Here is a 25,538-nt window from a genome sequence, read left to right on the forward strand (position 1 = left end):
TTTCATGGTTTGGTAATCCACACCGCTGGTAGATTGAGTTGCACCATGGATGGACTATACCCTACAAACTTTCCTTCATAAGACAATCTTAACCTTTCCATCTGTGGTCTACCAATGGACGGTCGATAATAAGAAAAAAAAAAAAAAAAAAAAACAACAACAACAGTCCACATTCAACATTAAAGTGAGAGTATATATTTGCTGTAATGTATATTCGTGGGGTACATCACGTGGATTCTTTATTGTACGGTAATCATATATGGACCCACTTATCAGAATAAGAATGCGTGTACTTAGCCACTCCGTTTTTCAAATACATCAGCTAGTGGTGTATTTCAATACAACAACATTAACCACTAATAGCTATGTTGCATTTCAATACAACAACATCAGTCAAACCGATCTTTACGTATGCTTAAGATATGGCATAATGTAGACCAGCCATTATGACCCCCCACATGTACAAAAGTTATGGCATAACATATATTTGTGATGTACGTGCATGCGTTATATTTCTATTGTGATGTACACGCATGTGATACATTACTTGGATCAATCCTTAAATCAACAAAATGGTATACATGAACTAATACCATTTAAAAGCCTTGGATTCCAATCCAAAAAGAAAGGATAGGCCACTTACCTTTTTAAATAAAAATAATCGGAGATCAGCCGTTAAATGTTTTGATACCACTGTTAGAAAGCGCGGAAGGTGAGCCCTCAAGATCTGACGGTCTACACGAAGTTTGGAACCTTCACAAAGTAGAAGAACGGTACTTTAACGGCCCGCCTAACTACTACTGGAGTAGATGGAACTATTCACACCTCTGATCCTACGGTATATAGTGGTCCCAGATTACGATCTATGGATCAGATCATCCCAAGGACAAGCTAAAATGGACAGACTATAGCGCACACAATATCTCTCTATATACTCTCGGTTTATCGTATGACTAAATTTTTTTACACGATTGAAGCGCATTCTTTTTTATAACAAAGGAAGGAGATTGTGGGCGGGATTGGGATAAGGCCAAATAATCCGATCAAATCCCTATCTTCAATTAAAAATCAAATTCATATTTGAATTTGAAATTTAATTCAAAGGAAGAGACCGGAGAAAACATGAGATGTACCCACTAGTGATTGCTCACAAGTGGGCCCCACTGGCCTACGTCCAACAAGATAGAGACAACTGAAGCCAAACCCAAGGTCCCAAACTGGGCCATTGCCCACTGCACCAAGTACCACACCAGCAATTACTTAAGAAGGAGACTTTCCTATCACACTGCTCAGCTTGGAATCCCTCCAAGGAGAAATGCCAAAGGGGACCTGAGCATCAGGCCTGAGTCTCACACATGGGAACATGGCAATCATGGACTCAAAAAATCAAGTGGGCCCACTAATTAGTTGGCCACATGGGAATGCAGTAGGGAAAGCAGTAAGATTTTGAAGAGAATAGGGGTTTGGGTGCAAAGTTAAAGATGGAAACACCTTACCGATCCCATTGCCTGGCTAGTTTCAGTAGATCTTACCATCGGTGATGTTTTCAACCATGGTTCTGACCTTTCCATCCTCAGCGGACATCATAGACAGCTGCTTAAACATGCGCTCAGATAGATATCAGATGAGTGACACCATGTGTGTGATTCATAATCACCTGGGACCCACTGAATGGCCCGCGACACAAAAAACCTCACAACCAGAGGATAAGTGTGAACAGTGGTCTGCAAGTGGATGCTAAAAGACAGAAACACAAACAGAGAGAGAGAGAGGGGCAGGAAAGAGGAAATATTATTAACATCGTTCAGAACACTAATATCAAAATGGATACACCAGTAAGAAACTATCAATGATTTTGGGATGCCTGCAGCACCTTACAGCGGTATTCTCCGAGCGCCCATATTGGAAAAATATTGCGATATGCAGAGTAACTGATCATACAGTTCCTGTTGAAGACTCCCATTATCTCCTGCAATCGACAAACACGATTGCACAAATAAATAGCATCAGCGAGTGATATAAAGCAGGAAACCTACTTTGTTAGCAGTAGTTCCAACAGCTATCCAGCATATTAGGTTCTTATGCTTCTATCGAACATTACATGTGGGAGCTACTTTTTGGTTATCCAGATCATGGGAAGCCCCATGGTGGATTAGAGATACCCAAAAGTTATTCCACATCAGATCATTGATTCTCTGTGGACCAATGAAATGGGCCATCAGTTGCATATGTCCATTTTCATCAGATGGATATGATCAACTGAGAGTAGATATTAGTAAATGGCCCATACCATCCTGGACCCCATCAGACCAACAATTTCACTGAAAGGTGGACCCACATATGCCACTGCTGGATCGAACAAAAAATATTTTGATTGAGAATCATATAGTGCCTCTTTTTCTTTTCTTTTTTTAAAGCTTAACATTTTAGATGTTCAGAAATCCTGCTTCCAAAAACTTTGGATGTGTTGCATCCACAAGTTGTCGTAGCATTGCACTTGAAAGATGTTTTACAGTATGCCATAAAGCATTTCAGCATGCCAAGGGGTGAGTCAAATAATTACCTGCTGCGGAAAATCTCCATTCTCCATTTGGAAGTTAATCAATACCCTTGCTGCACGATGCAAAGGCTTCGGATCTCTCTTGTCCTACTCAAAACAAGCAGGAAAAAAAGAAAAAGAAAAAAGAAGGGTCCTTCAAGACACAGCTAGGAGGAATTCAAAAAAAATAATAATACTAATAAATTTAAGACAAAGATGGGAGGAATTCAAGCATACAATGCTGATTACCATCCATTCAGAAAACAGTAAACAGATGACATGCTCATTGAGTTACAAAAAACAGCAAGCAGGCAGAGGCTCATTGATTTCCTGCATTCGTATGTTAATGCCTTGATTGGAACCCCCCAAGCTTACATTGTTTTGCACAAGAAATCCTGCAAAACCGCCAAGTTGAAATTCAGCTGCCATTAGAATATTTCATCCCCGTGGTTTTGCAGGATTTCCCCTGCAAAACAATGATAGATCAACGGTGTGGCATTGGGAGGACCCACACTCAGAACCTTTCAGGAACTGGAAAATGCATCAACTCATAAACAATAGAAAAGATGTATGTATCATGGAACTAAAATAGAATTGTAAAACACAGTGAGGCACTTCTACTCTTCTAAAACCTTCAACATTGCTGAGGTCTGCAAGGACATCACCCGACACAATAAAGCAGCAAATAAGACAGACACTAACTAGATGACAAGGATAATCCTCACTGAGTTGGTCACATTTTGTGCATGCCTATTGACAAACACTTAACACATGGCTACTCCGAAAAATCTTAATGTCTTTCTTTATTTTGATGGTACTACTCAAACAATATTCACATAGATTTTAGTGAATTTCTTGGTAGAGATATACTATTATGATGCATGCTTACAGTTCTATGAAATGCTGCACCATGCACAAGTGGCAACCTAGTATGGTGATTGGGATAGTTAATCTCGTAGGGTACAAGGATGGACTATGAGCCAAAAACTACAAGGTGATTGGGATTGTTAATCTCGCAGGCTACCTCATGGATGAACTATGGGCCAAAAACTACAGGGTCATTGGGATTGCCGATCTTGCAGGCTACCTCATGGATGGACCATTCTCTCTAGAAGATTGTTGGGAGCTTTGCCCTCCAAATGTTGACAATTTCTAACTTTTGTAGTTAACATCCCCTCTTCCGGCTTCTGACTGGATGAGTACCCTAGTCAGATCACCTTTTTTACTGCAAATGGCCATCCACATGGTCCAGCAAATTTAAAGGTCCTGATCACAGTAGACAACCGCCACACATACATTAAATACATTTTGATGCGCAATACACATAACATACCTCTTCTATGTGCAAGAATGCTTCTTTTAAATAAATATATATATATATATTTATACTTAGAGAATCAATGCAGTACGACATCTTCAAATATTTCCATACAACTGTACAGACGTATTGGTGTGTCAGGTGTGCCAGGGTTGCTACTTCTGACACCTTACATTGATGTCCTACACCAATGCATGTGTCCATGTCTAAGTCTATATGAACATTCGTTTACATCAACAATGATGAAAAGTGTTAAAGTTGATATGGAAGAATGAATCCCTAGAAATTTCATTGCAAAGTTTAACACTCACTGCAAACAGAAGCATGGAAACTAATATCAAAACAAACCTGCTCTGCATCAATAAGAGCCAACATAGCCCATCCCGTATTCACTGCATGGGAGCGACCGCCTTCGAGATTTGTGTATTCCTGTTTCAGCAGGCATTAAATCGGTTCGTCATAGGAAGACAGTATGATTGATGTTGCAGTGCAATATGCTTTCACAAAACATTGAGGCTTGTGCAGTGAGATGAACCTAGAAACTGCCAATTAATTCTCCCTTTAGTGGATGCAGACATAGAAGTATAGCCTCTAGTTCCCAAGAGACCTTCGAACAGATCCCACTAAGTAAACTGGATGGCAAGAAACAAAGGCCATCTTTGGTTAGAAATAACAGCCCCCATATTTATCTAAGCTTCTCATTATGGGCTTCGGTTATTTAAGCTCCTACATGATTAACAGTTAGAATATTGATGGGAAGATACGGGATATACAGTGTTGAGTATTCTCCTAGGCATCAATCAGAAAACATTACCCTGTTTCCTTGTTAATATCAGATTTAATTTCATGTGCTTCCAGCCTATTCTTTAAATAAGAACAATCTCTACATCTGGTGGCATGTAGATTTTGAGCGTAAGCATTATTCTTAGGGCATGTTTGGATTAAGAGTAATGATTACTGCAAGGAATCCACGTATCCAAACAGCCAAACTGTCTCTCCAGAGGAAAACAAATTCCATGTCTGCATGGATTCCATCTATCCACGTGTTGTTAGGATACCTAACCTCTCATGGTCATAATATGATATTCTGGCCCAGGTTTTTAAACTCAAAATACTAACATGTAGTTAAAATATGCTATAAGCAGCAACTATCTGAGATTTCCATCTGTAAAATAATTCCCTTTTGCAATATAGAAGAATGAGGTGATTGAACCCTTAGAGCGCCATGGCTGCCTTAGCAAGAAGAGAAAGCAACATAACCTAACAATTTGAAGTTCAAGACATTAAGAACTCAAAGCCCATGTGGTAAGTTGCACCTTCTCGTGGTAAGGAGCAGATCCCATAGTTAACTGCTCGTCATGCCCTTGCTGCTTGCAGGTTCCTCCCCATTAGCTTCGATTAGAAGTTATTCAACCAAGAAGCTTCTTTTTTTTCTTGAGAAAAGAGATCAATGTTTTTTCAACCAAGTTTACAAGCTCTAACCCACAAGACAATAAGGTTATGATGACTTGGCACCCATAGGACCCACCCCTTACCATGAGGAAAAGATGCCAAGGTACCTGTCTAAACATGGTCTTATTAATGAAAAAGAAGAGCGGTGAGAACTTTTACCTTATCCTGACATGAAAGATAACTCTCCCCCCAGCCACCTGAAGGAAGCTGTTTAGATAACAGAAAATCACATGCTTTGCGGATGCTAGAGCTGCTTGTGTAGGATTTTCCACCAGCCACCAGCCCCTTCACTCCAAACCATGCTGCATATGTGAAGCAGACTGCCCAGGAGCCATACCTAAATAAATCGTCATAAATTTGTTTATTCGGATTCAATCATGAAACCAAGTTTTAAGGGGTCATTTAAGAAAAACTAGGTCATTTGATAAGAATCATATTTTAAGCATTTAAAATACCCACAATAAACATTTTAAGCTAAAACATGAATTCAGCACAAAACTTGAAACCACAGCAACTAAGCAGGATAAACACAAACCATGAACCATCGGGCGCTTGTATCTTTTCAATGAAATTAACTGCTTTCTTTATACAAGTTTCTATCTCTTCCTTCCGATGTCCCGGGTATAATTTCTTAAAAGATGCCAATGCCTGGATTGCTGCCGAAGTACATTCCACGTACCTACAATACCATTTTATCTTGTGTTAAATTAGTTGTCATCTAATATCTGACTTAAAACTCCATAGCAAATAGAAACAAACTCTAAGGTGATGAAACCTTACGGATAATCAATAACAATGTCACCAAAAGTTTCAGCAGGATTGATTAGCTGAAAATACAAAAAGAATGGCATATGTGAGTATGATTATAAGCTTCCAGCCATGTCAAGTAAACTAAAACGAATAAAAAGATGGCAGTATATTTAAATAATAATGTCAAAATATAAAATATTTTGCGCAATCCATTTTATGAACATGTACTTTTGCTCCACAGCCTATGAAAGAACTTCAAATCCTCAAGTGAGTGTGATAGGCACCCACGCATATCAACAGTGTAGATCTGGAGATTATCTCCTCAAAATAAAAGAAAAGGTAGAAGAAGGGAAGAGATGGTTCACTTAAAGGGGACTGGACTCGTAAGAACAATTCTGTTCATTTCTTCTTAGTAGAACTAAGAGGTTGCATTCACCTTTAACTAGACTTGTGTTTTCTCTCCAATAGAGAGATTCCCCTACCCAATATAGCCAATAGAAGAAGGAAATAACAATAAGCCAATAAGGACAAAAACTCACTAACAAAAGACTCCTCTGACTTAAGACTATATTCTTGCTAACTATAGGATCAGGAACACGTGCTATCCATGGGGCTGTATCATTCCCTCCCTCGTCGCAAAACCCTTGTCCACAAGGGTTAAAGTTGAGAAACTGTTCTTGTTGTTGGCTCTATCTTCAATGGAACTCCGCAGCATAGGTGTTGGAATTCTCTTCAAAGCTCGAAATTACACAGTTGGGCTCCCCATGTGTTGATCCAGAGAGAATCTTTCATCACAACTATAGCAAAGACCCTTTTCCTAAACTCAACTATCTCATTCAGTGTCAAGGATTTTCCAGGACCCATGGTTTGGGAAGTACTGAAGATCCTCCTTTCTTATTCATTGGAGATTGCAGCTTAATCTTAAGAAAAAGAAGGCTCAACGTCCATCAGTGGTTCATAAGAATTTGTTGGCTGAGATTCATGCTCCCTTGCACCAGGATGCCAACTAATCATCTTGCAATCGTGTGAGTCCCCATTGCAGTCACCAATTATTGCACTTTGAACATCTGGACTTCGTACCCATCCTTCAAACCCGCACACAAAACAACTGATGAGAAACCCCTCCGACAATCCTGGTTCGATTCAACAGCCTCTCTAATTCCAACCAACTGCATTTTGCCTCGACTGGGCTAAGATCCTGGCAAAATCTTCAAACCCAGCGGCCCAAATCGAGAGCATGATACATTTAGTAAATTTCTCCAATGACAAAGGTCCCATGGCTTTGTCAACAATTGGCACCACTATATGGCCTCTTTCCCAAAATGGAATGAGGCCACTAAAACGTTTTCTTCAGAATTTGGTTATATACAAAGAATTGCTCAGCCCAATAAATCCATCGGTTGGATCTTCACAGTCAAAGCAAGGAAAATCCACCCATACCATCATTGTTTGGATGGAGCTGCCAATGTTATCGATTATATGCGATCGCACAATCGCATATGCGACCGCATATTTTTTGTTTTATTTTTTTATTTTTTGAATATTTATATATATATATATATATATATATATATATATATATATATATATATATATATATATATATATATATAATAAGAAGAAGAAGAAGAAGAGAAAGGGTAACTTTCCTGAGTTAATAAATAACTAATTTTACATATTTAAAATCAATTAAACAATGAATTAAATAACAAGTGCTTGAATCTTGATCTTCCAACTTCCAAGAGAGGGAATGTAGGGGAGAGAGAGAGATGGAGACAGAGACCACTTGGAAGTAGGAAATATGAGAGAGAGAGAGAGAGAGAGAGAGAGAGAGAGAGAGAATGTAAAAGAAGAATAGAGTAAAAGAGTTTTGGAGTGAGAATATTGCAAATGGGGGAGATTTGGAAGCCTTCTTATAGACAAAAAGTTATTTTTTGTACAATAAAATAAAATAATGTGCCAACCGTTGGCCAATATGCGATCGCATATGCTGTATACAATCGCATACATCGCATATGCGATCACATATTTTCGCATATGCCATATACGCGATCGCATATGCGCATATGCAGTCGCACATGACAACAATGGGAGCTGCCCTGCGAGCTCCACTGGGAGTTTGATCTAATACTGACCTTGCTAAATATTCTTCCCCTTTGGACTTGCTTATGTTGAGTGAAAGTTGTTCAAGCCTTTGGAAGGTCTCCTGAGAACTCAATCCTGCCATTCAACACTCTTTTGGAGGTTTCCCTTCAATTCCTTGACCTCTGCTTTTAGCTTTTGATATCTCATTCCATCCGCCATTGGATCCCATCATAGTCCCCAATACCGAACTGAAATGTACTCATATGTTTCAATGGTGTAGATTGGAGATATCTCCTTACAATAATAATAATAATAATAATAATAATAATTTAAAAAAATTAAAATTAAAAAAAAAAAAAAAAAAATTGTAGAAAAACAGAAGAAGATGGTTCACTTGAAGGGGAAACAGCCTCCTAAGAACAATTCTGTTTATTTCTTCTAAACAAACATGAAGGGTACATTCTTCTTAACTAAACTCACGTTTCTCTCCAAGAAAGAGATTCCCTACCATTAGGGAGAAAGATTTGCTAAAAAGGGATTCCTGCTAACTAGTGAAGACTCTAGTCATGTTATCTATAGGATAAGGCCCACATGAGCTATCCATGGAGTCATATCAGAATGCAAGGAACATGTCATTGCCCTCAAATGGAATCCTATTTCGCCAATCAATCTTAAGGTGCTATTTTCAGCGAGTGAACTAGCCTCCATTTCTGTTCTCACCACCTCGATCCAATTTTACTCTTAGGTCTCCCTCTCATCCTCTTTTCAGTGCCTTCGACTCTAGTTAATGTTTCTCTCCTTGATGGAGCCATCTCCAGCCTTCGTTAGATTTGACTGAAAATCTCAATATGATCTCCATCACGTCATCTCTCATCAGGACTACTCTTGGGCCCTAGGCTGCTTTGGATGATTTCAGTCTTCTATCCTTCCTAGCCCTCCCACATGTCAAACTCAACATCCCCATCTCCACCAGACTCAATCTCTGCTCATGTCGGCTTTTAACTGTCCAACACTCTATACCATATAACATAGGTAGTCAAATACATGTCTTATAAATTGTTCCATTAAGTTACATCAGCATGTTGTGATCACACAACACCCCAGAGACACATCTCCACTTCATCCACCACTAGTTCTATTGAAAATATCTGCATCAAGCTCCTTATCCATTTGAATAATGGATCAATCGTAACGAAACATATAGCTTTGAGGGATCTCTCGACCACTGATTTGAACTAAAGCCTCATATGCATAACTGTTTCTACTACAGTTGCAGTCCAAATACTCCATCATGGTTCTGCAAATTCTTAAGCATCTGGACTCTAAAGCCTTCCTCCAAACATCTGACACAGCATTTTCCCACTAGTCTCATTGACCAACACCATCTCATTTGCAAATAACATTCGCCAAGGGACCTCATCTTGTACACAAGCAGGTAATGCAACTACCAATGCATTTTTAATAATTCATTAAATAGATACATTTTCATAATTCATAAAATTTAAGCTTTTAACAAGAAACGATAACATTCTGTAGATTATAAAAACCAAAATTAGAGCTAAGGGACTTCCCAGTATGGCAAATGGTACAAAAGATATAGAGTAAACCAAGGCCAAAACAACATGATAGCATCATGCATTCAATGAAGGAGGTTACCTCCATCCAAGCATAGGATCTTGTCAGCTCATAAGTTGCAAAACCACCATCTTTATTCTGCAGTGATGCAAAAGAATGCATATCAGGAAGAGAGAGAGAGAGAGAGAGAGAGAGAGAGAGAGAGAGAGAGAGAGATTCGAGTGATAAAACGTAGAGAAATAACAAATAAATATTGGTGAAAGAGAAACTGAGCAAGGAATTGAGATAGTCCAAAGCAAAATCAATCAGTATAACACAGTGGGCAAACATGACTCACAAACAAATATATCACATGGACCATATGCTGAAACTCAACACAGACCAAGAACTGCGACGGTGAGAAGAAGTGGTTGGTAGAAGTTGATGGCTCTAAAAGGGCAAGGGGAAGGCCCAAAAGGATGTGGATGGAGGTACTAAGAAAATACTTTGGGACCTATGGTCTAACTGAAGCTATGGCCCTTGATAGAGTGGAATGGCGGAAAAGGATTCATGTAGTCAACCCCAATTAGTTGGGACAAGGCTTAAATGATGATGATGATGACAACCATATGCTGAAACTTCATGGATAAGGGATGTAGCTTGTCACAGAACGCCCATATCTTCCCTCGGTAACAAATTAAAAGATAGGAGAATCAACTAGTCTAATGGTGTAGCACTTCACTAACAACAAAAAGTATAACAAGTTAGCATGCCTAGCACCATTTAAAAATGACAGAAGATATGTTTCTGTAACCATGCTAAAAAACCATTACACCAATCAAAATGATCAACCAATAGTGAGTGACCCTCTCATCATACCTGTACAAGCAAGTCTAACTATCCTTCACCTCATTGGCAAGTCGCCTCTAAGAGCAGGCAAATTGCCTAAGTAGGATCAATCTCCCTTGTGAGGCCCAGAGAAGGCCCACAAAATGTTTGCTTCTTGTCTCTCAACAGATCCCCAACCCAGTGGTGCTAGGATTTACCCTTGGAGCAGCCCTCAAAGAACCCAGCTAGAGGAGACAAGCCACATACCTAATCTGCACTCAAATACACAACCAAAAAAATTTCCCATCTCGTCTCTCACTGGACCACTAATCCCAGTGGTGCTAGGATTACCCTAGAGCAGTCCACAAAGTTTAGTTTAAAGAACTCGACTAGATGGAACACAAAACACTTTGCGCGCGCGCGCACACTTACACATGCACGCACACTTAAAGAACCCAGCTAGAGGAGACACGAACGGCCATAGCCCACCCATCCACACACACACACACACACACACACACACAAGAACCCAGCTAGAGGAGACACGAACGGCCATAGCCCACCCATCCACACACACACACACACACACAAGAACCCAGCTAGAGGGGACACATGCACGCGCGCACACAAAACATTAATCAACACTTGCCTATCACCCTGAAGTTGACTCCTTTAAACTGTGGAGAACTGGAGATGTGAGAGCCCAATTAATGATCATGGAGAAATATTCTTCTCCTGAGCAGCTCCAGTAGTGCCACCCTATTATCAAAGGTCCTCCTGGTCCTTTCTTTACAAAGGAATCCCCACAAGATTGAAAAGGGCAAAAACTTCCACTTCACATTCCCCTTACTTAAAAAGGACAGGGCTATCACCCAAGCTCCATCAATCACCTCTCTAAGAGACTCAATCAATCACCCTTCTAAGAGACTCATCCAAGATCCATCAATGACCTTTCTAAGAGACTCATTCAAGATCCATCGATCACCTCTCTAAGAGACTCAATCAATCACCTCTCTAACAGACTCATCCAAGATCCATAATCACCTCTCTAACGAATGCCTCAACTCCCAAGCTAAGTCCAAGAAACCTGGCATTTTGTGCAAATTGGATTTGGAAAAGGCTTACGACCTCATGGATTGGTCCTTCTTGGACCATATGCTTGATCACATGGGTTTTGGATTCAAATGGAGGTCCTGGAATAAATCATGCATCATGTCACCCAAATTCTCTATTCTCATTAACAGTTCACCGTTTGGGTATTTCAGGTCCTCCAGGGGCCTTTGCCAAGGAGACCCTAGATCACCTGACCTAGACACAAGGCAGTGAATGAACTGGAGAACTCTCCTCATGCTTCGAACAAATGATGCATTTGTTAGGAAAGGAGACCTATCTCTTTTTCATATTATCAAAAGTAATTGATTGGCCGAGGCCACCCAAGCAAAGCATATACCCTAGGAGAAATGTGAGCCCCTCAAATGTTGGTGCACACATGGGAGTCTTCGGTGCTACCGTGGTAGAAATATGACCCTGAAGAAAGATTTGGATGAAAGGTTTTGTCAATGATTTAGATCAATAGAAACCTTGCTTAACTTACCAAGGAGACCTCAGTATCTTCTCACTTCCTCCTGCAACAAGTTCCCATGAAGCTTGATGTTCTACATGTTGGAAACCTCCAAAGCTTCATAACACTCCTCAACTTTGACACTTTATCAATAGATAACACATGGGTTTTGGTTTCAAATGGATGTCCTGGAATAAATCATGCATCATGTCACCCAAATTCTCTATTCCCATTAACAGTTCGCCGTTTGGGTATTTCAGGTCCTCCAGGGGCCTTTGCCAAGGAGACCCTAGATCACCTGACCTAGACACAAGGCAGTGAATGAACTGGAGAACTGTCTCCTCATGCTTCGAACAAATGATGCATTTGTTAGGAAAGGAGACCTATCTCTTTTTCATATTATCAAAAGTAATTGATTGGATGAGGCCACCCAAGCAAAGCATATACCGTAGGAGAAATGTGAGCCCCTCAAATGTTGGTGCACGCATGGGAGTCCTCAATGCTACCGTGGTAGAAATATGACCCTGAAGAAAGATTTGGATGAAAGGTTTTGTCAATGATTTGGATCAATAGAAACCTTGCTTAACTTACCAAGGAGACCTCAGTATCTTCTTACTTCCTGCAACAAGTTCCCATGAAGCTTGATGTTCTACGTGTTGGAAACCTCCAAAGCTTCATAACACTCCTCAACTTCAACACTTTATCAATAGATAACACATGGGTTTTGGTTTCAAATGGAGGTCCTGGAATAAATCATGCATCATGTCACCCAAATTCTCTATTCTCATTAACGGTTCGCCATTTGGGTATTTTAGGTCCTCAGGGGCCTTTGCCAAGGAGACCCTAGATCACCTGACCTAGACACAAGGCAGTGAATGAACTGGAGAACTGTCTCCTCATGCTTCGAACAAATGATGCATTTGTTAAGAAAGGAGACCTATCTCTTTTTCATATTATCAAAAGTAATTGATTGGACGAGGCCACCCAAGCAAAGCATATACCCTAGGAGAAATGTGAGCCCCTCAAATGTTGGTGCACGCATGGGAGTCCTCGGTGCTACCGTGGTAGAAATATGACCCTGAAGAAAGATTTGGATGAAAGTTTTTATCAATGATTTGGATCAATAGAAACCTTGCTTAACTTACCAAGGAGACCTCAGTATCTTCTCACTTCCTCCTGCAACAAGTTCCCATGAAGCTTGATGTTCTACATGTTGGAAACCTCCAAAGCTTCATAACACTCCTCAACTTCGACACTTTATCAATAGATAACACAACTAGATCTTGAAAAGAACCAACCAAAGTAAGGTCTTTGCGCCACAAATCTTTCCAGAAATGCTCCTTAACACCTTGCCAAAGAAAATTCAAATACCTTTACTGAACATGCTAACCACTCTGCCAAAGACATACCTACACATCAGTTTTCAAATTCCCACATTAATTATTTCCCTTAACATTGTAGACCCATGCCTTTGAGATGGAATAACCAGAAACCAATCTCCATTGTATTAATCCACACCAGTGTTTTGAATAGTATTCATAGCGTAGCGGTAGCATATGCTACACGCTACATAGCGTAGCATAGCCGCAGCGCTACGTAGCATAGCAAATAGCGTACGCTAGTGGGGTCGTAGCGCACGCTATAGCTATGTAGCGTAACGTTTGTAGCATATGCTACAATGTATTTTTTCATTTTTTTTAAGTTTTGTTTTTTAAAAAAAAAAAAAATTGTGCAAAATTCACATCATTAAAAAATATATAATAATAAAATTTTAAAAAAAAATTCTTAGAAAGTTAAGTTAAAACCAAACCTTTTTATATTTACTTTCAGTTAAAATGGCGGTGATCCTCTCTTAAAGTTGGTGTGAAACTCACATACTAGAAAACCTTTAAAACTAAAAATAAAAAGGGTTTCGAAAGAGGGTTTTCGAAAACCCATCTTGGTATAGATGACATCTATATCGTACTTAATACTCTTAACCTGTGGGATTTTTATTTCCTTTCATACTTGTGAGTTATGACTTGTGGTTTCAATTAGACATTATTAATTAAAATGGTTTTCTTAGAAAGTTGTTGATGCGATAATTATTTGATTTGTTTTGCAACTTTAAATACGTAGATTATCTTTTGATAAATGATAATTAATAATTTGTTTGAACATGATACTTGAAAAAATGAATCATTTGTTAGGCATTTTTATATTTTTTGCTTTTTTTCTTACTAGTTATCATATTTTTTCTATTTTTAAATTAAAAAATACAAGTATCATGTAGCATAAGCTACACGCTACAAAGAGCAGATCGCTACGCAACACACTACCGCTACTTAAAACATTGATCCATACTTCCTATGAATGAACTCCCTCCACAAGGATGGCCACTCCTACCCATATCTCTGCCAACCATTAACTTAAAAGTTCTTAGTTACATTCCACAATTCTCCCTACCCCTATGCCCTTCACTCTTCTACTTCAAAAATCCGCCCAATTCATGAGATGAAATTGATGTCTGCTTCAGCATATTCTCACAGGAAATTGCAGTGCAGTCTCTTCACTTACATCGCCACCTCACCATCATTCTAAACTGGGAAATGAAATACACTGGTATATTCGACATAGCCAACTTAGTGAGAAAATTTTGCCTCCCAAAATGATAAATACTTCCCTCTCCATTTCGCTGATTCCTCTCCAACATCTTAACCACCAGTTCCCAAAAAGCCATCACTTTTCTTCTGATTGAGGAAGTAGCCCTGGAAACTGATTTCCACTTCCCAGCTTTTCCTCAAAAACTGTGGACATTCCTTCCCAAAAAAGAAGATATTAAATTGATTAACGAGGTAGAAAAGAGATATGATTGTTCGAGGTGACCCTTCATGGAATCCATGTAAAACACGAATCTGAAACAAAACAACAACAACAACAACAACAAATTGAAATCCATGCTTTTCCATTTCTGAGGATTCCAAGTTACTTTTCGATGGATATCTTTTAGTTTTCGTCCATCCAAACACCCCCTAAGGGGAAGCCCAAGATAATGTTCAATATAGAAACTCATAAGGGAATATCCTCTAAGAGTATATGATATGCAACTATGTTTGAGAAAGATTCTACTTCAATTTGATATGAAGGTTGGTCCAGACCAAAGCTGGATAATCTCCTGTTGCCCATATCTCAACAGAGGAAGCTGGCGGGCTCGAAGCCCAGTTTTCAGTTGGGGAAGTAAAGGAGGCAATAGGATCCTTAGCAGGAGATAAAGCCCCAGGGCCAGATGGGTTTCCAATATCCTTTTTCCAGTCCTTCTGGGAGGTTTTGCAGGATGACATCATGGGTTTTATTTCCAAATTTCATGAAAGAGGGTGTCTGTCTAAGGAATTGGGAGCAACCTTTATTGCGCTGATCCCAAAGATTTCGGGAGCTGTAGCCCTCAAGGACTTCAGGCCTATCAACTTATTAGGAGGGCCTTATAAGATCCTGGCAAAAATTTTGGCTACTCGCCTAAAAGGGGTGTTGGAGTCAATTATTGCTGATAATCAGAGTGCCTTTATTCCAGGTAGACAAATTATCGACAGCGCTCTGATTGCTTTCAAATGTCTCGACTCCATCAACAAAGCCAAGTCAAAAAGTATCTTATGCAAGCTGGACATCGAGAAGGCATACGATCATGTAGATTGAGAATTTCTTCAATATATGCTTCAGAGGATGGGTTTCGGTGCTAAATGGTGCGGGTGGATCAAGGAATGCGTCGGGTCAGCATCCTTCTTGGTCCTTCTTAACGGGTCCCCCAAAGGTTATTTCGCCAGCTCTAGAGGTCTTCGCTAGGGAGATCCTCTATCCCCTTTTCTCTTTTTGATTGTGGGAGAAGCCTTCTCCAAGATGTTGTATAAAGGATTGGTAGCTGGCATTATTGGTGGCTATCAAATCAGTGGCATGCCTCCCATTTCTCATATTCAGTATGCAGATGATACTCTACTCTTCTGTGAAGCTAATACTGAGAGTGAGAAGGCAAGCAATCTCCACACCATCATTCGATGCCTCGAGGCAGTGTCAAGCCTCCGAGTCAATCTGGCCAAGTCCACTATTTTCGGTGTGAACATGGAAGAGAAGGAGACTACTGAGTTCGCAGCTATCTTCAACTGCTCGATGGAATCTCTCCCCACTACTTTTGTCGGCCTGCCTCTCTCAGTGGGTAAACCTCCAAAACACCTATGGGATAAAGTCATAGATAGATTCGAGAAACATTTAGCCTCTTGGAAATGTCAGTATCTATTGATAGGGGATCGTCTAACTATGATCAAAGCGGTCCTATCCAGCTTACCTCTATACTATATGTCATTATTCAGATGTCCGAAGCCAATTCTGGACAAGCTTGAAGGCCAAAGACGGGACTTTCTTTGGTATGGTAAGGGTGACGAGAAGAATTTTCATCTCGTAGATTGGAAAACGGCGTGTTTGCACACTCGGGTTGGGGGAGTGGGGGTAAAAAATCTGAAACTGATGGACATGGCTCTTCTCGGTAAATGGACCTGGAGACTCGGGACTGAATCTGGCTCTCTGTGGAATTCTTTGATAAAGTGTGAGTATGGTCATTCAGATGGAGGGTGGTGGACAAAAGATTCAGCAGCATACAGAGCATCAGCGTTATGGAAGGGAGTGCTTCATATGAAACAGGCTGTCCTTAATGGGATTCGGCTCTTGGTTGGGAACGGAAAAAATATATCCTTCTGGAATGATATCTGGATTGGAGATTCCCCTCTTAAAGAGCAGTTTCCTCTCATCTATCAGTTGGCTTCAAATCGGGGAAGTCCAGTGGCAGACTGTGTCTCAGTTTCTGGATCTATGTATGTGTGGGACATCCCTTGTCGCAGAAATCTTAATGATAATGAAATTAATCAGCTAGTGGGCCTGCTAGCTACCCTCAACAACAATTCTATAGATCATCAGACCCCCGACAGACCTATTTGGGCTCATGACAATAAGGGAATGTTTTCGGTCAAGTCCCCGTACAACCAAATATACTGTAACCCCCTGGCTGCGGCAGCTCCCAAGCTGGACTATATGTAGAAATACAGTATTCCCCCAAAGTTCGTGGTGTTCAATTAGCTGGTCAGTAGCAGGAAGGTGTTGACAGTTGACAATTTAAGGAAAAGAGGCATGTGCATCCCCAATATCTGCCTATGTTGTATGGCGGAGGCTGAATCAGTGAACCACCTCTTTATTCATTGCCCGTTAATCCTTCAGATCTGGCCCCTGGTTCTATCTTGGTTCAAGATTTCTTGGGTCCACCCTGTCTTCAGAAAGTTTGATCGCTGCCTGGCATGGAGTAGACCTTGGTAAGCAGGAAAAGGTAGTCTGGAGAATGGCTCTAGCGGCTATCTGGTGGACTGTCTTCGAAGAACGCAATGGGAGATGCTTTCAAGGGGAATCTCATGACGTGGGTCATCTTATCAAAAGAATCCACTATCTTATTGTGGAATGGGCCTCCCTGGTGCTGCATAGCAGTTGCAGCAATCTGTTTTCGTTTTCTTAGGTGTCCTGGTCTGCTATCTCAGCGGATTAAGCCCTTTCGTAATTTTTAGTTCTTTAATAAAGATGTCACTTTTCAAAAAAAAAAAAAAAAAAAACATTCGAAATCCAAATGCCAACTGATATTCCACATGATGCCCCGCTACACCCAAGGTGAACCAAGCAGCACTTACAATAGGAACTTCTGTCTTGCACGTTCTATCTTATCTAAGTATGCGAACTCCCTTATTATCTTAGTTTGGTTCTGTGTGTGTGTGTGTGTGTGTGTGTGTGTGTGTGTGTGTGTGTGAGAGAGAGAGAGAGAGAGAGAGAGAGAGAGAGAGAGACCTGTAGTGAAAGAATGACATTCACTGCATCATACAATCTGTTTGCATTGATTGGTTCACCAACAGTTTTTGATGGAATCTGCGACAACATGAGTGCAGCCTGCACAAGCAGAAAAGTTACACATGCACCTAATCAATCAGATACACAAGAGTGTGTTTAATTACCTTCAAACCTTCTGCAGTGCAATCTGATATGGGCCATCCATGATCTCCAGTTGAGAAAGGCCATGCACCTTTAGAAATGTGACGATACCAGAAATTAAGATCACCAGGGCAGTCTTCCAAAACCTTTAAAAACAAAGTGGAACAGGTCATAGGAAAAAGTAGGGGAGGACCATGGTCAAGATATCCGAAAACAACTTGATTTAAAGAAATTTACTGAGAGAGAGAGAGAGTAGAAAACTGCTGCTCCCAAAGTAATATAGTGAAACCTGAGAATTCTTTATGTACTCATGCGCCTTCTTAAGAGTTGGACCAAATTCCTCAAGAAGGCTAGTTGAGATTATTGCCTGAACAGTGAAAGCAGTGTCCCATAATTGACTGCCATTATAACCCTGCAGTTAACCACAATCAATAGAGTGAGTTTTGAATCGAATGTCCTCTGGAAAAAGAAAAAGAAAAAAAGTTATGCCGATGACCACTTATGCACTGAGCTATAAATGGTTTTAGATTTTGAACACCTGTGAGAAACCCAGATTCAATTGACACTGGACAAAAACAAAGACAAAATGCCACTACATAAAGGTGGTTTATTTTATTTCCAGACCTGCATTTTCATGCCATCTTCTGCAAGCCACAAATAGTCAAAAATCCTTGGCAGGTGCAACTTGAATGCCTCAGAATTTGAATCTTCGACCCAGCAGCAAAGCATATTTAAGACCTGCTTATTATGAGATAGAAAAAACCAATGGACAGCAAAATAGATGATGAGTTCCGCTGATGCCTGTTCTTATTCATCAAAAGAATAAATTTTGGGACATTACAAGAACATCCAACCAATACGTTTGCAATGGCAAGATTCCTACAATATGCTTGAATTAATTACTTCCTAGTAGGGGAATTTTTTTTGCTGATGTTACAAATATAAAAATTCCGGAAGCTGTATGAAATTATCAAGTCTACCGTTGAATTGGTTAAAGTTCACCGAGTTGCTTAAAATCTAAAACCACCATACCCACCAAAATGAAGAAATAAACCAAATCTCCTCGAGGTTAAGGAACCTTATTCAACTCCACGCTAGTTAAAGAAGTGAAACAGCCAACAAATAATATTTTTTCTTGTAACTGATAATTTATTTTAAAAGGTGGCAAAGCTGCAAAAGAATACAGCAAGAAAACAAAATCACAAAGAAGATCAATCAAAGCCTGAGAGATTGCAATCTCTAAAGCTTTGAGGACACAGCCGCCCACCCAATAACAAGAGATCTCGCATTTCAGAAAACTGGCTTCGCATTACCAGAAGCATCTTTCAAACATCTATTGTTTCTTTCAAATGCACCACAAACCGGTGAAACAGCCTACAAATATTATGGCTAAGATAAGCCAAAAGAATACTCAAAGTAAAGCTCTTAATAGAGCTAGAACACTAATACTCAGTGAAAAGAAAGAGGTAATGGAACAACCTTCAAAATTTTATTTCATTATCAAAGAATCACTTCTATTTCCAAAATCTGAACTCCACTCATCATCGGTATCATCATATAGTTTCGTCCCAACCATTAGGGTGGCTTTACAAATCCTGCATAAACACAAATTCTCAATGATTTCTTGGTGCAACTTCAATGACCAGCTGCCCACTTGACATCAACCCTCTTTTACCTGGGATCAGGACCAGCTGGTGCAACCACTACCAGGCATAGTTGAATTTGTGGCAAAACTGAACACTATTGGTAAAAAGACAAAATAAAGTATATGCCACTCATGTAAAATACAAAATAATTACTTAAAAAAGGAAATTTTGCTACATCAGTTAAAAGTAAGAAAAACTGTCAGTTAATTCTTTCAAGAGATCTTGGGACAACAGAGCTGGTCATAATGAAAGTTTCATCAAGCAGAATTGGTTTCGTTCACTAACCAGTAGTTGATTCGGTTAAAAGTAACTGTATTCTAATGAATTAACAATACAGTCTTTGGTTGCAGTCACCATCTCATTTAACAAAAAAGAATGTATACAATTTCTATAGTCTAAAATAAAGAGCAACATCTGCAACACTTTTGAATGTACCTTGTTTACGGGCCCAATGCAAATATAACGAGTGTTCTCGTCTTCGTAATGAATATGTTGCATTGTGGTGCACAGAGCCTTCTCTCTCAATTTGGCACCAGGCCAATGCATTAGAATAGGCTCAACAACCTTGTGAAGAGACGCCCATAGGACATCCTGCACCAGTGGATGAGGGTAGTATAGGTCTTCCTGCAATAAGAGTTCAGTAAAATCTTCATATTTATGTATCTTTTAAAGTTGATGGAAGGACAAGTCCAAACAATGGATATTGCATAAGGCTAAATGCAAAGACAAACGATAGAATATAGACCAGAGCAAAGCCAGAAATACTAATTACAAATGGATATTGAAGGACATGTTATTTGGGAATCTCCACGGGAACAAAGTTTGCGAGTCTATTGGATTCAGCAATTCTTTATGCATGATTAACAAGATCCCTATATTTTGTATGGCTGGTGTTCTTCAAAAGCAGCTCAATATCAAAGAAGGATCATAAATGCATCATTTACAAAGACATGGATGCCAACTTGTTTTTTTTTTTTTTTTGAAAACATGGGATAGTCCCCGCCCCTTTTGAGGCGAGACTATTCCCTGCGGATACACGCAATCACCTACAACCACGTGAATCGGGTGATGCTGAGGAGGGGAGTCGAACCCACGCCTGTAGGGAGCAAACCCACAGTGATGGCCACTCACCCAACTTGTTGTTTCACAAAATCCTGAACTTTTACCAAAAATCCATTTGCAAATAGACTGAATGGCTGATTACAGTGTTCAGGTCCATAGGTAAACGATACAAGAATTTTTCAAAAACATATTTAAAATTTTTTTTTTTTTTTAAAAAAAAAAAAAACAAACAAACTTATTGAGGAGTGTATCAGAAAGACATTGACGTAACTAACCTTTGCACACAAATTACGGGCTTGATTCCAATCTACTTGTTGATACGGGGTCATGTAGAGCTCCTTTCTCAATGACAAAATTAATGGTGTTATTGGACCAACAAACCTCTTCCCATACAAGTACGACATGGGCAGATATACCATTCGGCAGTGACACCACATCCTTCCTGCGAAGTGAGAAATTGAAGGATTTTTACAAGATGCTCTTGTAGACTTTAGAAAAGAAAGAAAAGGAAAGAAAATTCCAGAAAAATTAAGTAATCACGGCTGCATAATGTTTGAGAGTCAAAGAAAGAAAAAACCAAGTGCATAATTGGATTTGAGTAGATTTTGCTTTTTTACAGTTTGTTGTCTATTTGAAGTTGACAAATCGTTATTCATGATAACCCAATTAATCTTTTTGTTTTCTAATTTTAAATTCAATGTTCTCATTTTTTTTTCTACTGTCCAATTGGAATCCCCAATCTCCAACCTAAATCTGATTGGACATCAAATGTTTGAGCAGTAATCAGGATTTCCAACTGTTGACGTATTATAAGCATGAATTGCGCAGAGATAAAAACTATATACAGCTGAGGGGCAAAAAATCACTATAAACCTGGATGAATAGGTAGAACATAAGGGAGTAGCCATATCTCTGGAGGCAATGGATTATTGCCAGACCATTCAAATGCTCCAAGAACCTGTGAACAATATAGCATGCAAGCAAACAAAGAAAAGATCCCTAAGTACCTTATACCTTTGATTTTTCTGTTTAAACCAACAAAATAGAAACTTAGTTCTGTACCGAAAGCCACATTTTCCCCCATGATGTTATTGCAGTGACACTACCACGGTCCAGGATCCATTTTCGCCCTTTCTCCATTGCCCCCTCTCCACCTTCAGCTGCTTCACCAAGCAACCTCAGAGTAACATAGGTCAGGGCAGTACCAAACATGGTGCTAGGGCCCTCAATGTGCAGACCCCAACCTCCATCTTTGTTCTGCAAGATATGTGCATAAAATTAAGAAAGTTTCCATGCCTCAAGTATTCAATCAAACATATACGACGAACTGGGAAAGATGATCAGAAATCCTAAAGGAAAGGGAAGAGAGAAAAATGTATGGCAGAATGGAGTATTGCAAGTACAGGAAATCATCCTTACCTGATGATTAAACAGATAACGGCACATCTCCCGCCGATGTTCCGACGATAGAACAGTATTCAGTGCTCCTGTAACGTATAAACTGATGACCTGTTCCACACAATGCATAAGGCAACATACAAAACAATTAGTTCTTCAGGAACTAAAATCTAAAGACTAAGCAAATTCCTCAGTTGGTTTATTCAATTTTATATATTGTATTCTACTGCCTCTCACGGATTTTGAAGAGGAAGATCCAACCATATCCGCTTAGCAATAAACTAGGGTAGCCTGGGAGGTGCATAATTTGGTCAAAAAATTGTAGACCTTTATGTTGCAATGAGCAAAGAGTTGAAAGAAGTAGCAGATAACCCAAAATACTAAGTCAGTGGAAGTTCTCTCTGCCACATCAGCAGGACCCAAAAATATCAACAAGAATACACCTGAACCAACAGGAAGAGATCATGCTGTTCACAGGTGTGAGGCCTTACCAAGCCAGGCAAAAGAAACATTGGACCCCCATAATCCCCAGGCCAATGCCCATCATGTGCCTGGATAGTAGAATGAAATTTGATTGCCCTTCTTAAGGTGGTTGTTACTGCTTCTTCCGTGATATCTTCAGTGTCTTCTAGCTTGACTTGGGGTAGATCCATAACACATGGATTCTCCTTTGCAAACTACATTTCAGAAATAAAGGAAATCAGTGTAAAAGCAATGAATCTATAAGGCAGAGCCCAATGTAGGGAACTGATAAAAAAATCTGTCTCCGTCAATCAACCAAACGCATCCTAAATAAAGTATCTTCTAAAACCTATAGAATTTCACCATCATTTCATGCAACCTTATGGACCAGCTACTGAATTTGAATGTACCAACAAGTCAACAACAAAAATTTATTCACTACACACACGCGCGCGCGCGCGCGCGCACACACACACACACACACACACACCATGCATCCATCTAAGGAGCAATAGAATCATCTTACAGTTGATCAGCAGTACAAGATGTCAGGAAGAAACCTATAAGATGCATGCTCGATATCTCTTATGACAAGAATGCTTGACTTAGCATGGAGGATTACTTCAGGTGAAGAAAACAAGCTTCTCAAAATATGAATTCATGAAGCAGCATGTATCTTTGAAATCCCTTACAGCAAGCGTATGGGATTCTTATTTTGCAATGAGCATAAACTTCAAAGATACTGAGAAGCAAAGCAGAGCTCAGAGGTACCCTATAAGGGGTAAAGGGGCATTGGGCTGGCTAGGGCTGGGACGAGTTTAGCCCTAGTCCCTAAGACCTGGCCCTAATTGGGCTGAAAGGCCCTAGCCCTGTAAGGAAAAGAGTTAAAATGATCAAAGATTTGAAATAGCTCATCATGTGGGCAACACGTGTGTGTTGAATGTGGACCATATTGTTGATCAGTCTTTTTTAACCATCCATTTTTTTTCACAGATACATGCAACCAGTCATATGACCTGATCAGCCTATTTTTGGGTCACAGAACATATCTGGCAGGACCCAAACGACTCATATATCACCCGCACATTCCCCACTGACACCTGTGGAGAGTACGATTCAGATGGCCACAGCCGCAAGTAGCAATCACATTTCTCACTTTTCTAGTGTCCTATTAATCCAAAGATTTAATTTTTCACTCATCGCAACTAACCAAACAACTATATAAAGAACTAACACATAATTAAAAAAGAAAAGAAAAAAGAAGTGAAATGCTAACATCAAACAACTAGATAAAGCACCATCCCATAATTAAAAAGGAAAAGAAAAAATAAAAAAGAAAAAAAGAAGAAGAAGAAGCAAAATGCTAACTTCACTATGTATTACACAGCTTCCAGCTTCCCCTTTTTGTTTCATATGGCAATTTTATTTTTATTTTATTTTTAAATGCCACTGCAGAATCTTCTCATGTAACCAAATCTACAAGTCAAAACAAACAATTCAATAGTTATTGGATACGTTGGCATAACGGGAAGTGCTAGGGCGATTGACAGAGAGGCTTTGGGAGATCTAGGCCAACCATCAGTTGAGAGGCCACTATAAACATGCCCTGGCCCAAAAATCATGGCAATGTACTCATCAGCTCAGCCACAAGCATACCCAAAAAGAAAAGAAAAAAAATAAAAATCAGCACATAGAAAATAAAAAGACAACCAATCTTCTATCTGTACACATGAACAAGTGGATCATTCAGATTTTGGGGCTGTTGAATGCTCAAATGACTCCCTGCATGATGATGAGCAGCTCGGATCATGCGTGCATGTGTGCCACATGCCCACATGCGCCATGAATCATCTCTTTCAGTTGCTCCTTGCATGAATCTTAACATTTCTCTAACATATATATCCTGATGAACTAAAATATATATATTAATTAAAATGAAATTAAGAACTCTTTTTTCTTTTACCTGCATTCGCATGAGCAGATCTGAGCTGTGCTTCTTCTCGAACCGAAGGTTCGAGAAACCTTCCCGAACCTTCTCGACCTCGATCAGCTCTTCCTTAGATCCGGCCTTAGGATCGAATTCCCACACCTGCCTTCCGACATGCTTGTTCAGACTCCGAAGCCACGGGTTGTCGCCACCACCCTCGGCAATCTTAAGCTTCCACATTGCCGCTGATTAGAGACCTAAGGGCCTGTTTGGATGCCTGTAAGTTGGGTAAGTGGAAAGTGACTTACAAGGAAGTCACTTACAGTTGGTGTTTGGGGGAGAAAATTCACCTGTAAGTAACTTACAGGGCAAATCTACCCAAAAACTGCAGGGCGATGGGGGTGAGAAGTCACTTCCCTGTAAGCCACTTACAGTCTCAACGGCCAGATTTTTAAAAAGAAGGGAAGATGGAGAAACGCACTCTCCCTCTCTGCAATCTCTCTCTGTCTGCAACGACCGCCCTCCCTCTCTACTCCCAAACTTTGTTCGCAATGTTTCATTTTTTCTGCTTTGAAAACGGGAGTGGATTAGGTGTTACGCGTACATAGGCATGCTCGCCTGTGCACGTGCGCACGTGCACACCTTTCCACAGGTGTCATGGGCGTATAATCCGAACGGTCCATGTGATGAAACATCCCATTAAACCTGCAGGGACTAATTTTCACCTTGATATAAAACTCTGGCAGGCTTATAAAAGTGAGATGAAAATCAAGAGAGAGAACTGTTTTCTTTTTCCATGGTCCACTAAAGTTTTAGATCAATGTAAAAGTTGGGCCTGAGGGTTTCATGGGGTGCTTCATCATGTGGACCATTCAGATTTTGGACTAACATCATATATCATGAGTTCTCTAAAAACTCTCACGAGAACTTGTGACAACTCGTGCGCAGCTGAGCATTTTGACAGAAGG

The 25,538-nt window shown here is 39.9% G+C and overlaps 1 protein-coding gene across 4 annotated transcripts; it reads right to left on the reverse strand.

The window, feature by feature from the left end:
- Positions 1-1,773: 1,773 nt before the first annotated feature.
- On the reverse strand, positions 1,774-25,130 carry LOC131256579 (cycloartenol synthase 2-like). Of its 4 annotated transcripts, none has more exons than XM_058257483.1 (19): positions 25,052-25,130; positions 24,607-24,827; positions 22,673-22,858; positions 22,203-22,292; positions 21,846-22,040; positions 21,657-21,741; positions 21,059-21,225; positions 20,157-20,345; positions 18,700-18,813; positions 18,365-18,487; positions 18,099-18,221; positions 17,935-18,033; positions 9,801-9,857; positions 6,090-6,136; positions 5,845-5,988; positions 5,469-5,646; positions 4,206-4,286; positions 2,564-2,647; positions 1,774-1,969 (listed from the first exon to the last, which is right to left on the reverse strand). In XM_058257483.1, the coding sequence occupies exons 2-19, from the start codon at positions 24,808-24,810 to the stop codon at positions 1,847-1,849; spliced, it is 2,289 nt and encodes a 762-aa protein (XP_058113466.1). In that variant the 5' UTR covers positions 24,811-24,827; positions 25,052-25,130; the 3' UTR covers positions 1,774-1,846. The 4 variants fall into 4 exon arrangements, 3 of the variants coding, with proteins under 3 accessions (XP_058113466.1, XP_058113465.1, XP_058113464.1); XM_058257482.1 differs by having other exon boundaries at positions 24,921-25,129; XM_058257481.1 differs by having other exon boundaries at positions 24,607-24,847; positions 24,894-25,129.
- Positions 25,131-25,538: the final 408 nt, after the last annotated feature.

This window comes from Magnolia sinica, chromosome 9 (genome assembly GCF_029962835.1).
Source record: "Magnolia sinica isolate HGM2019 chromosome 9, MsV1, whole genome shotgun sequence".
Taxonomy (NCBI): Eukaryota; Viridiplantae; Streptophyta; class Magnoliopsida; order Magnoliales; family Magnoliaceae; genus Magnolia; species Magnolia sinica.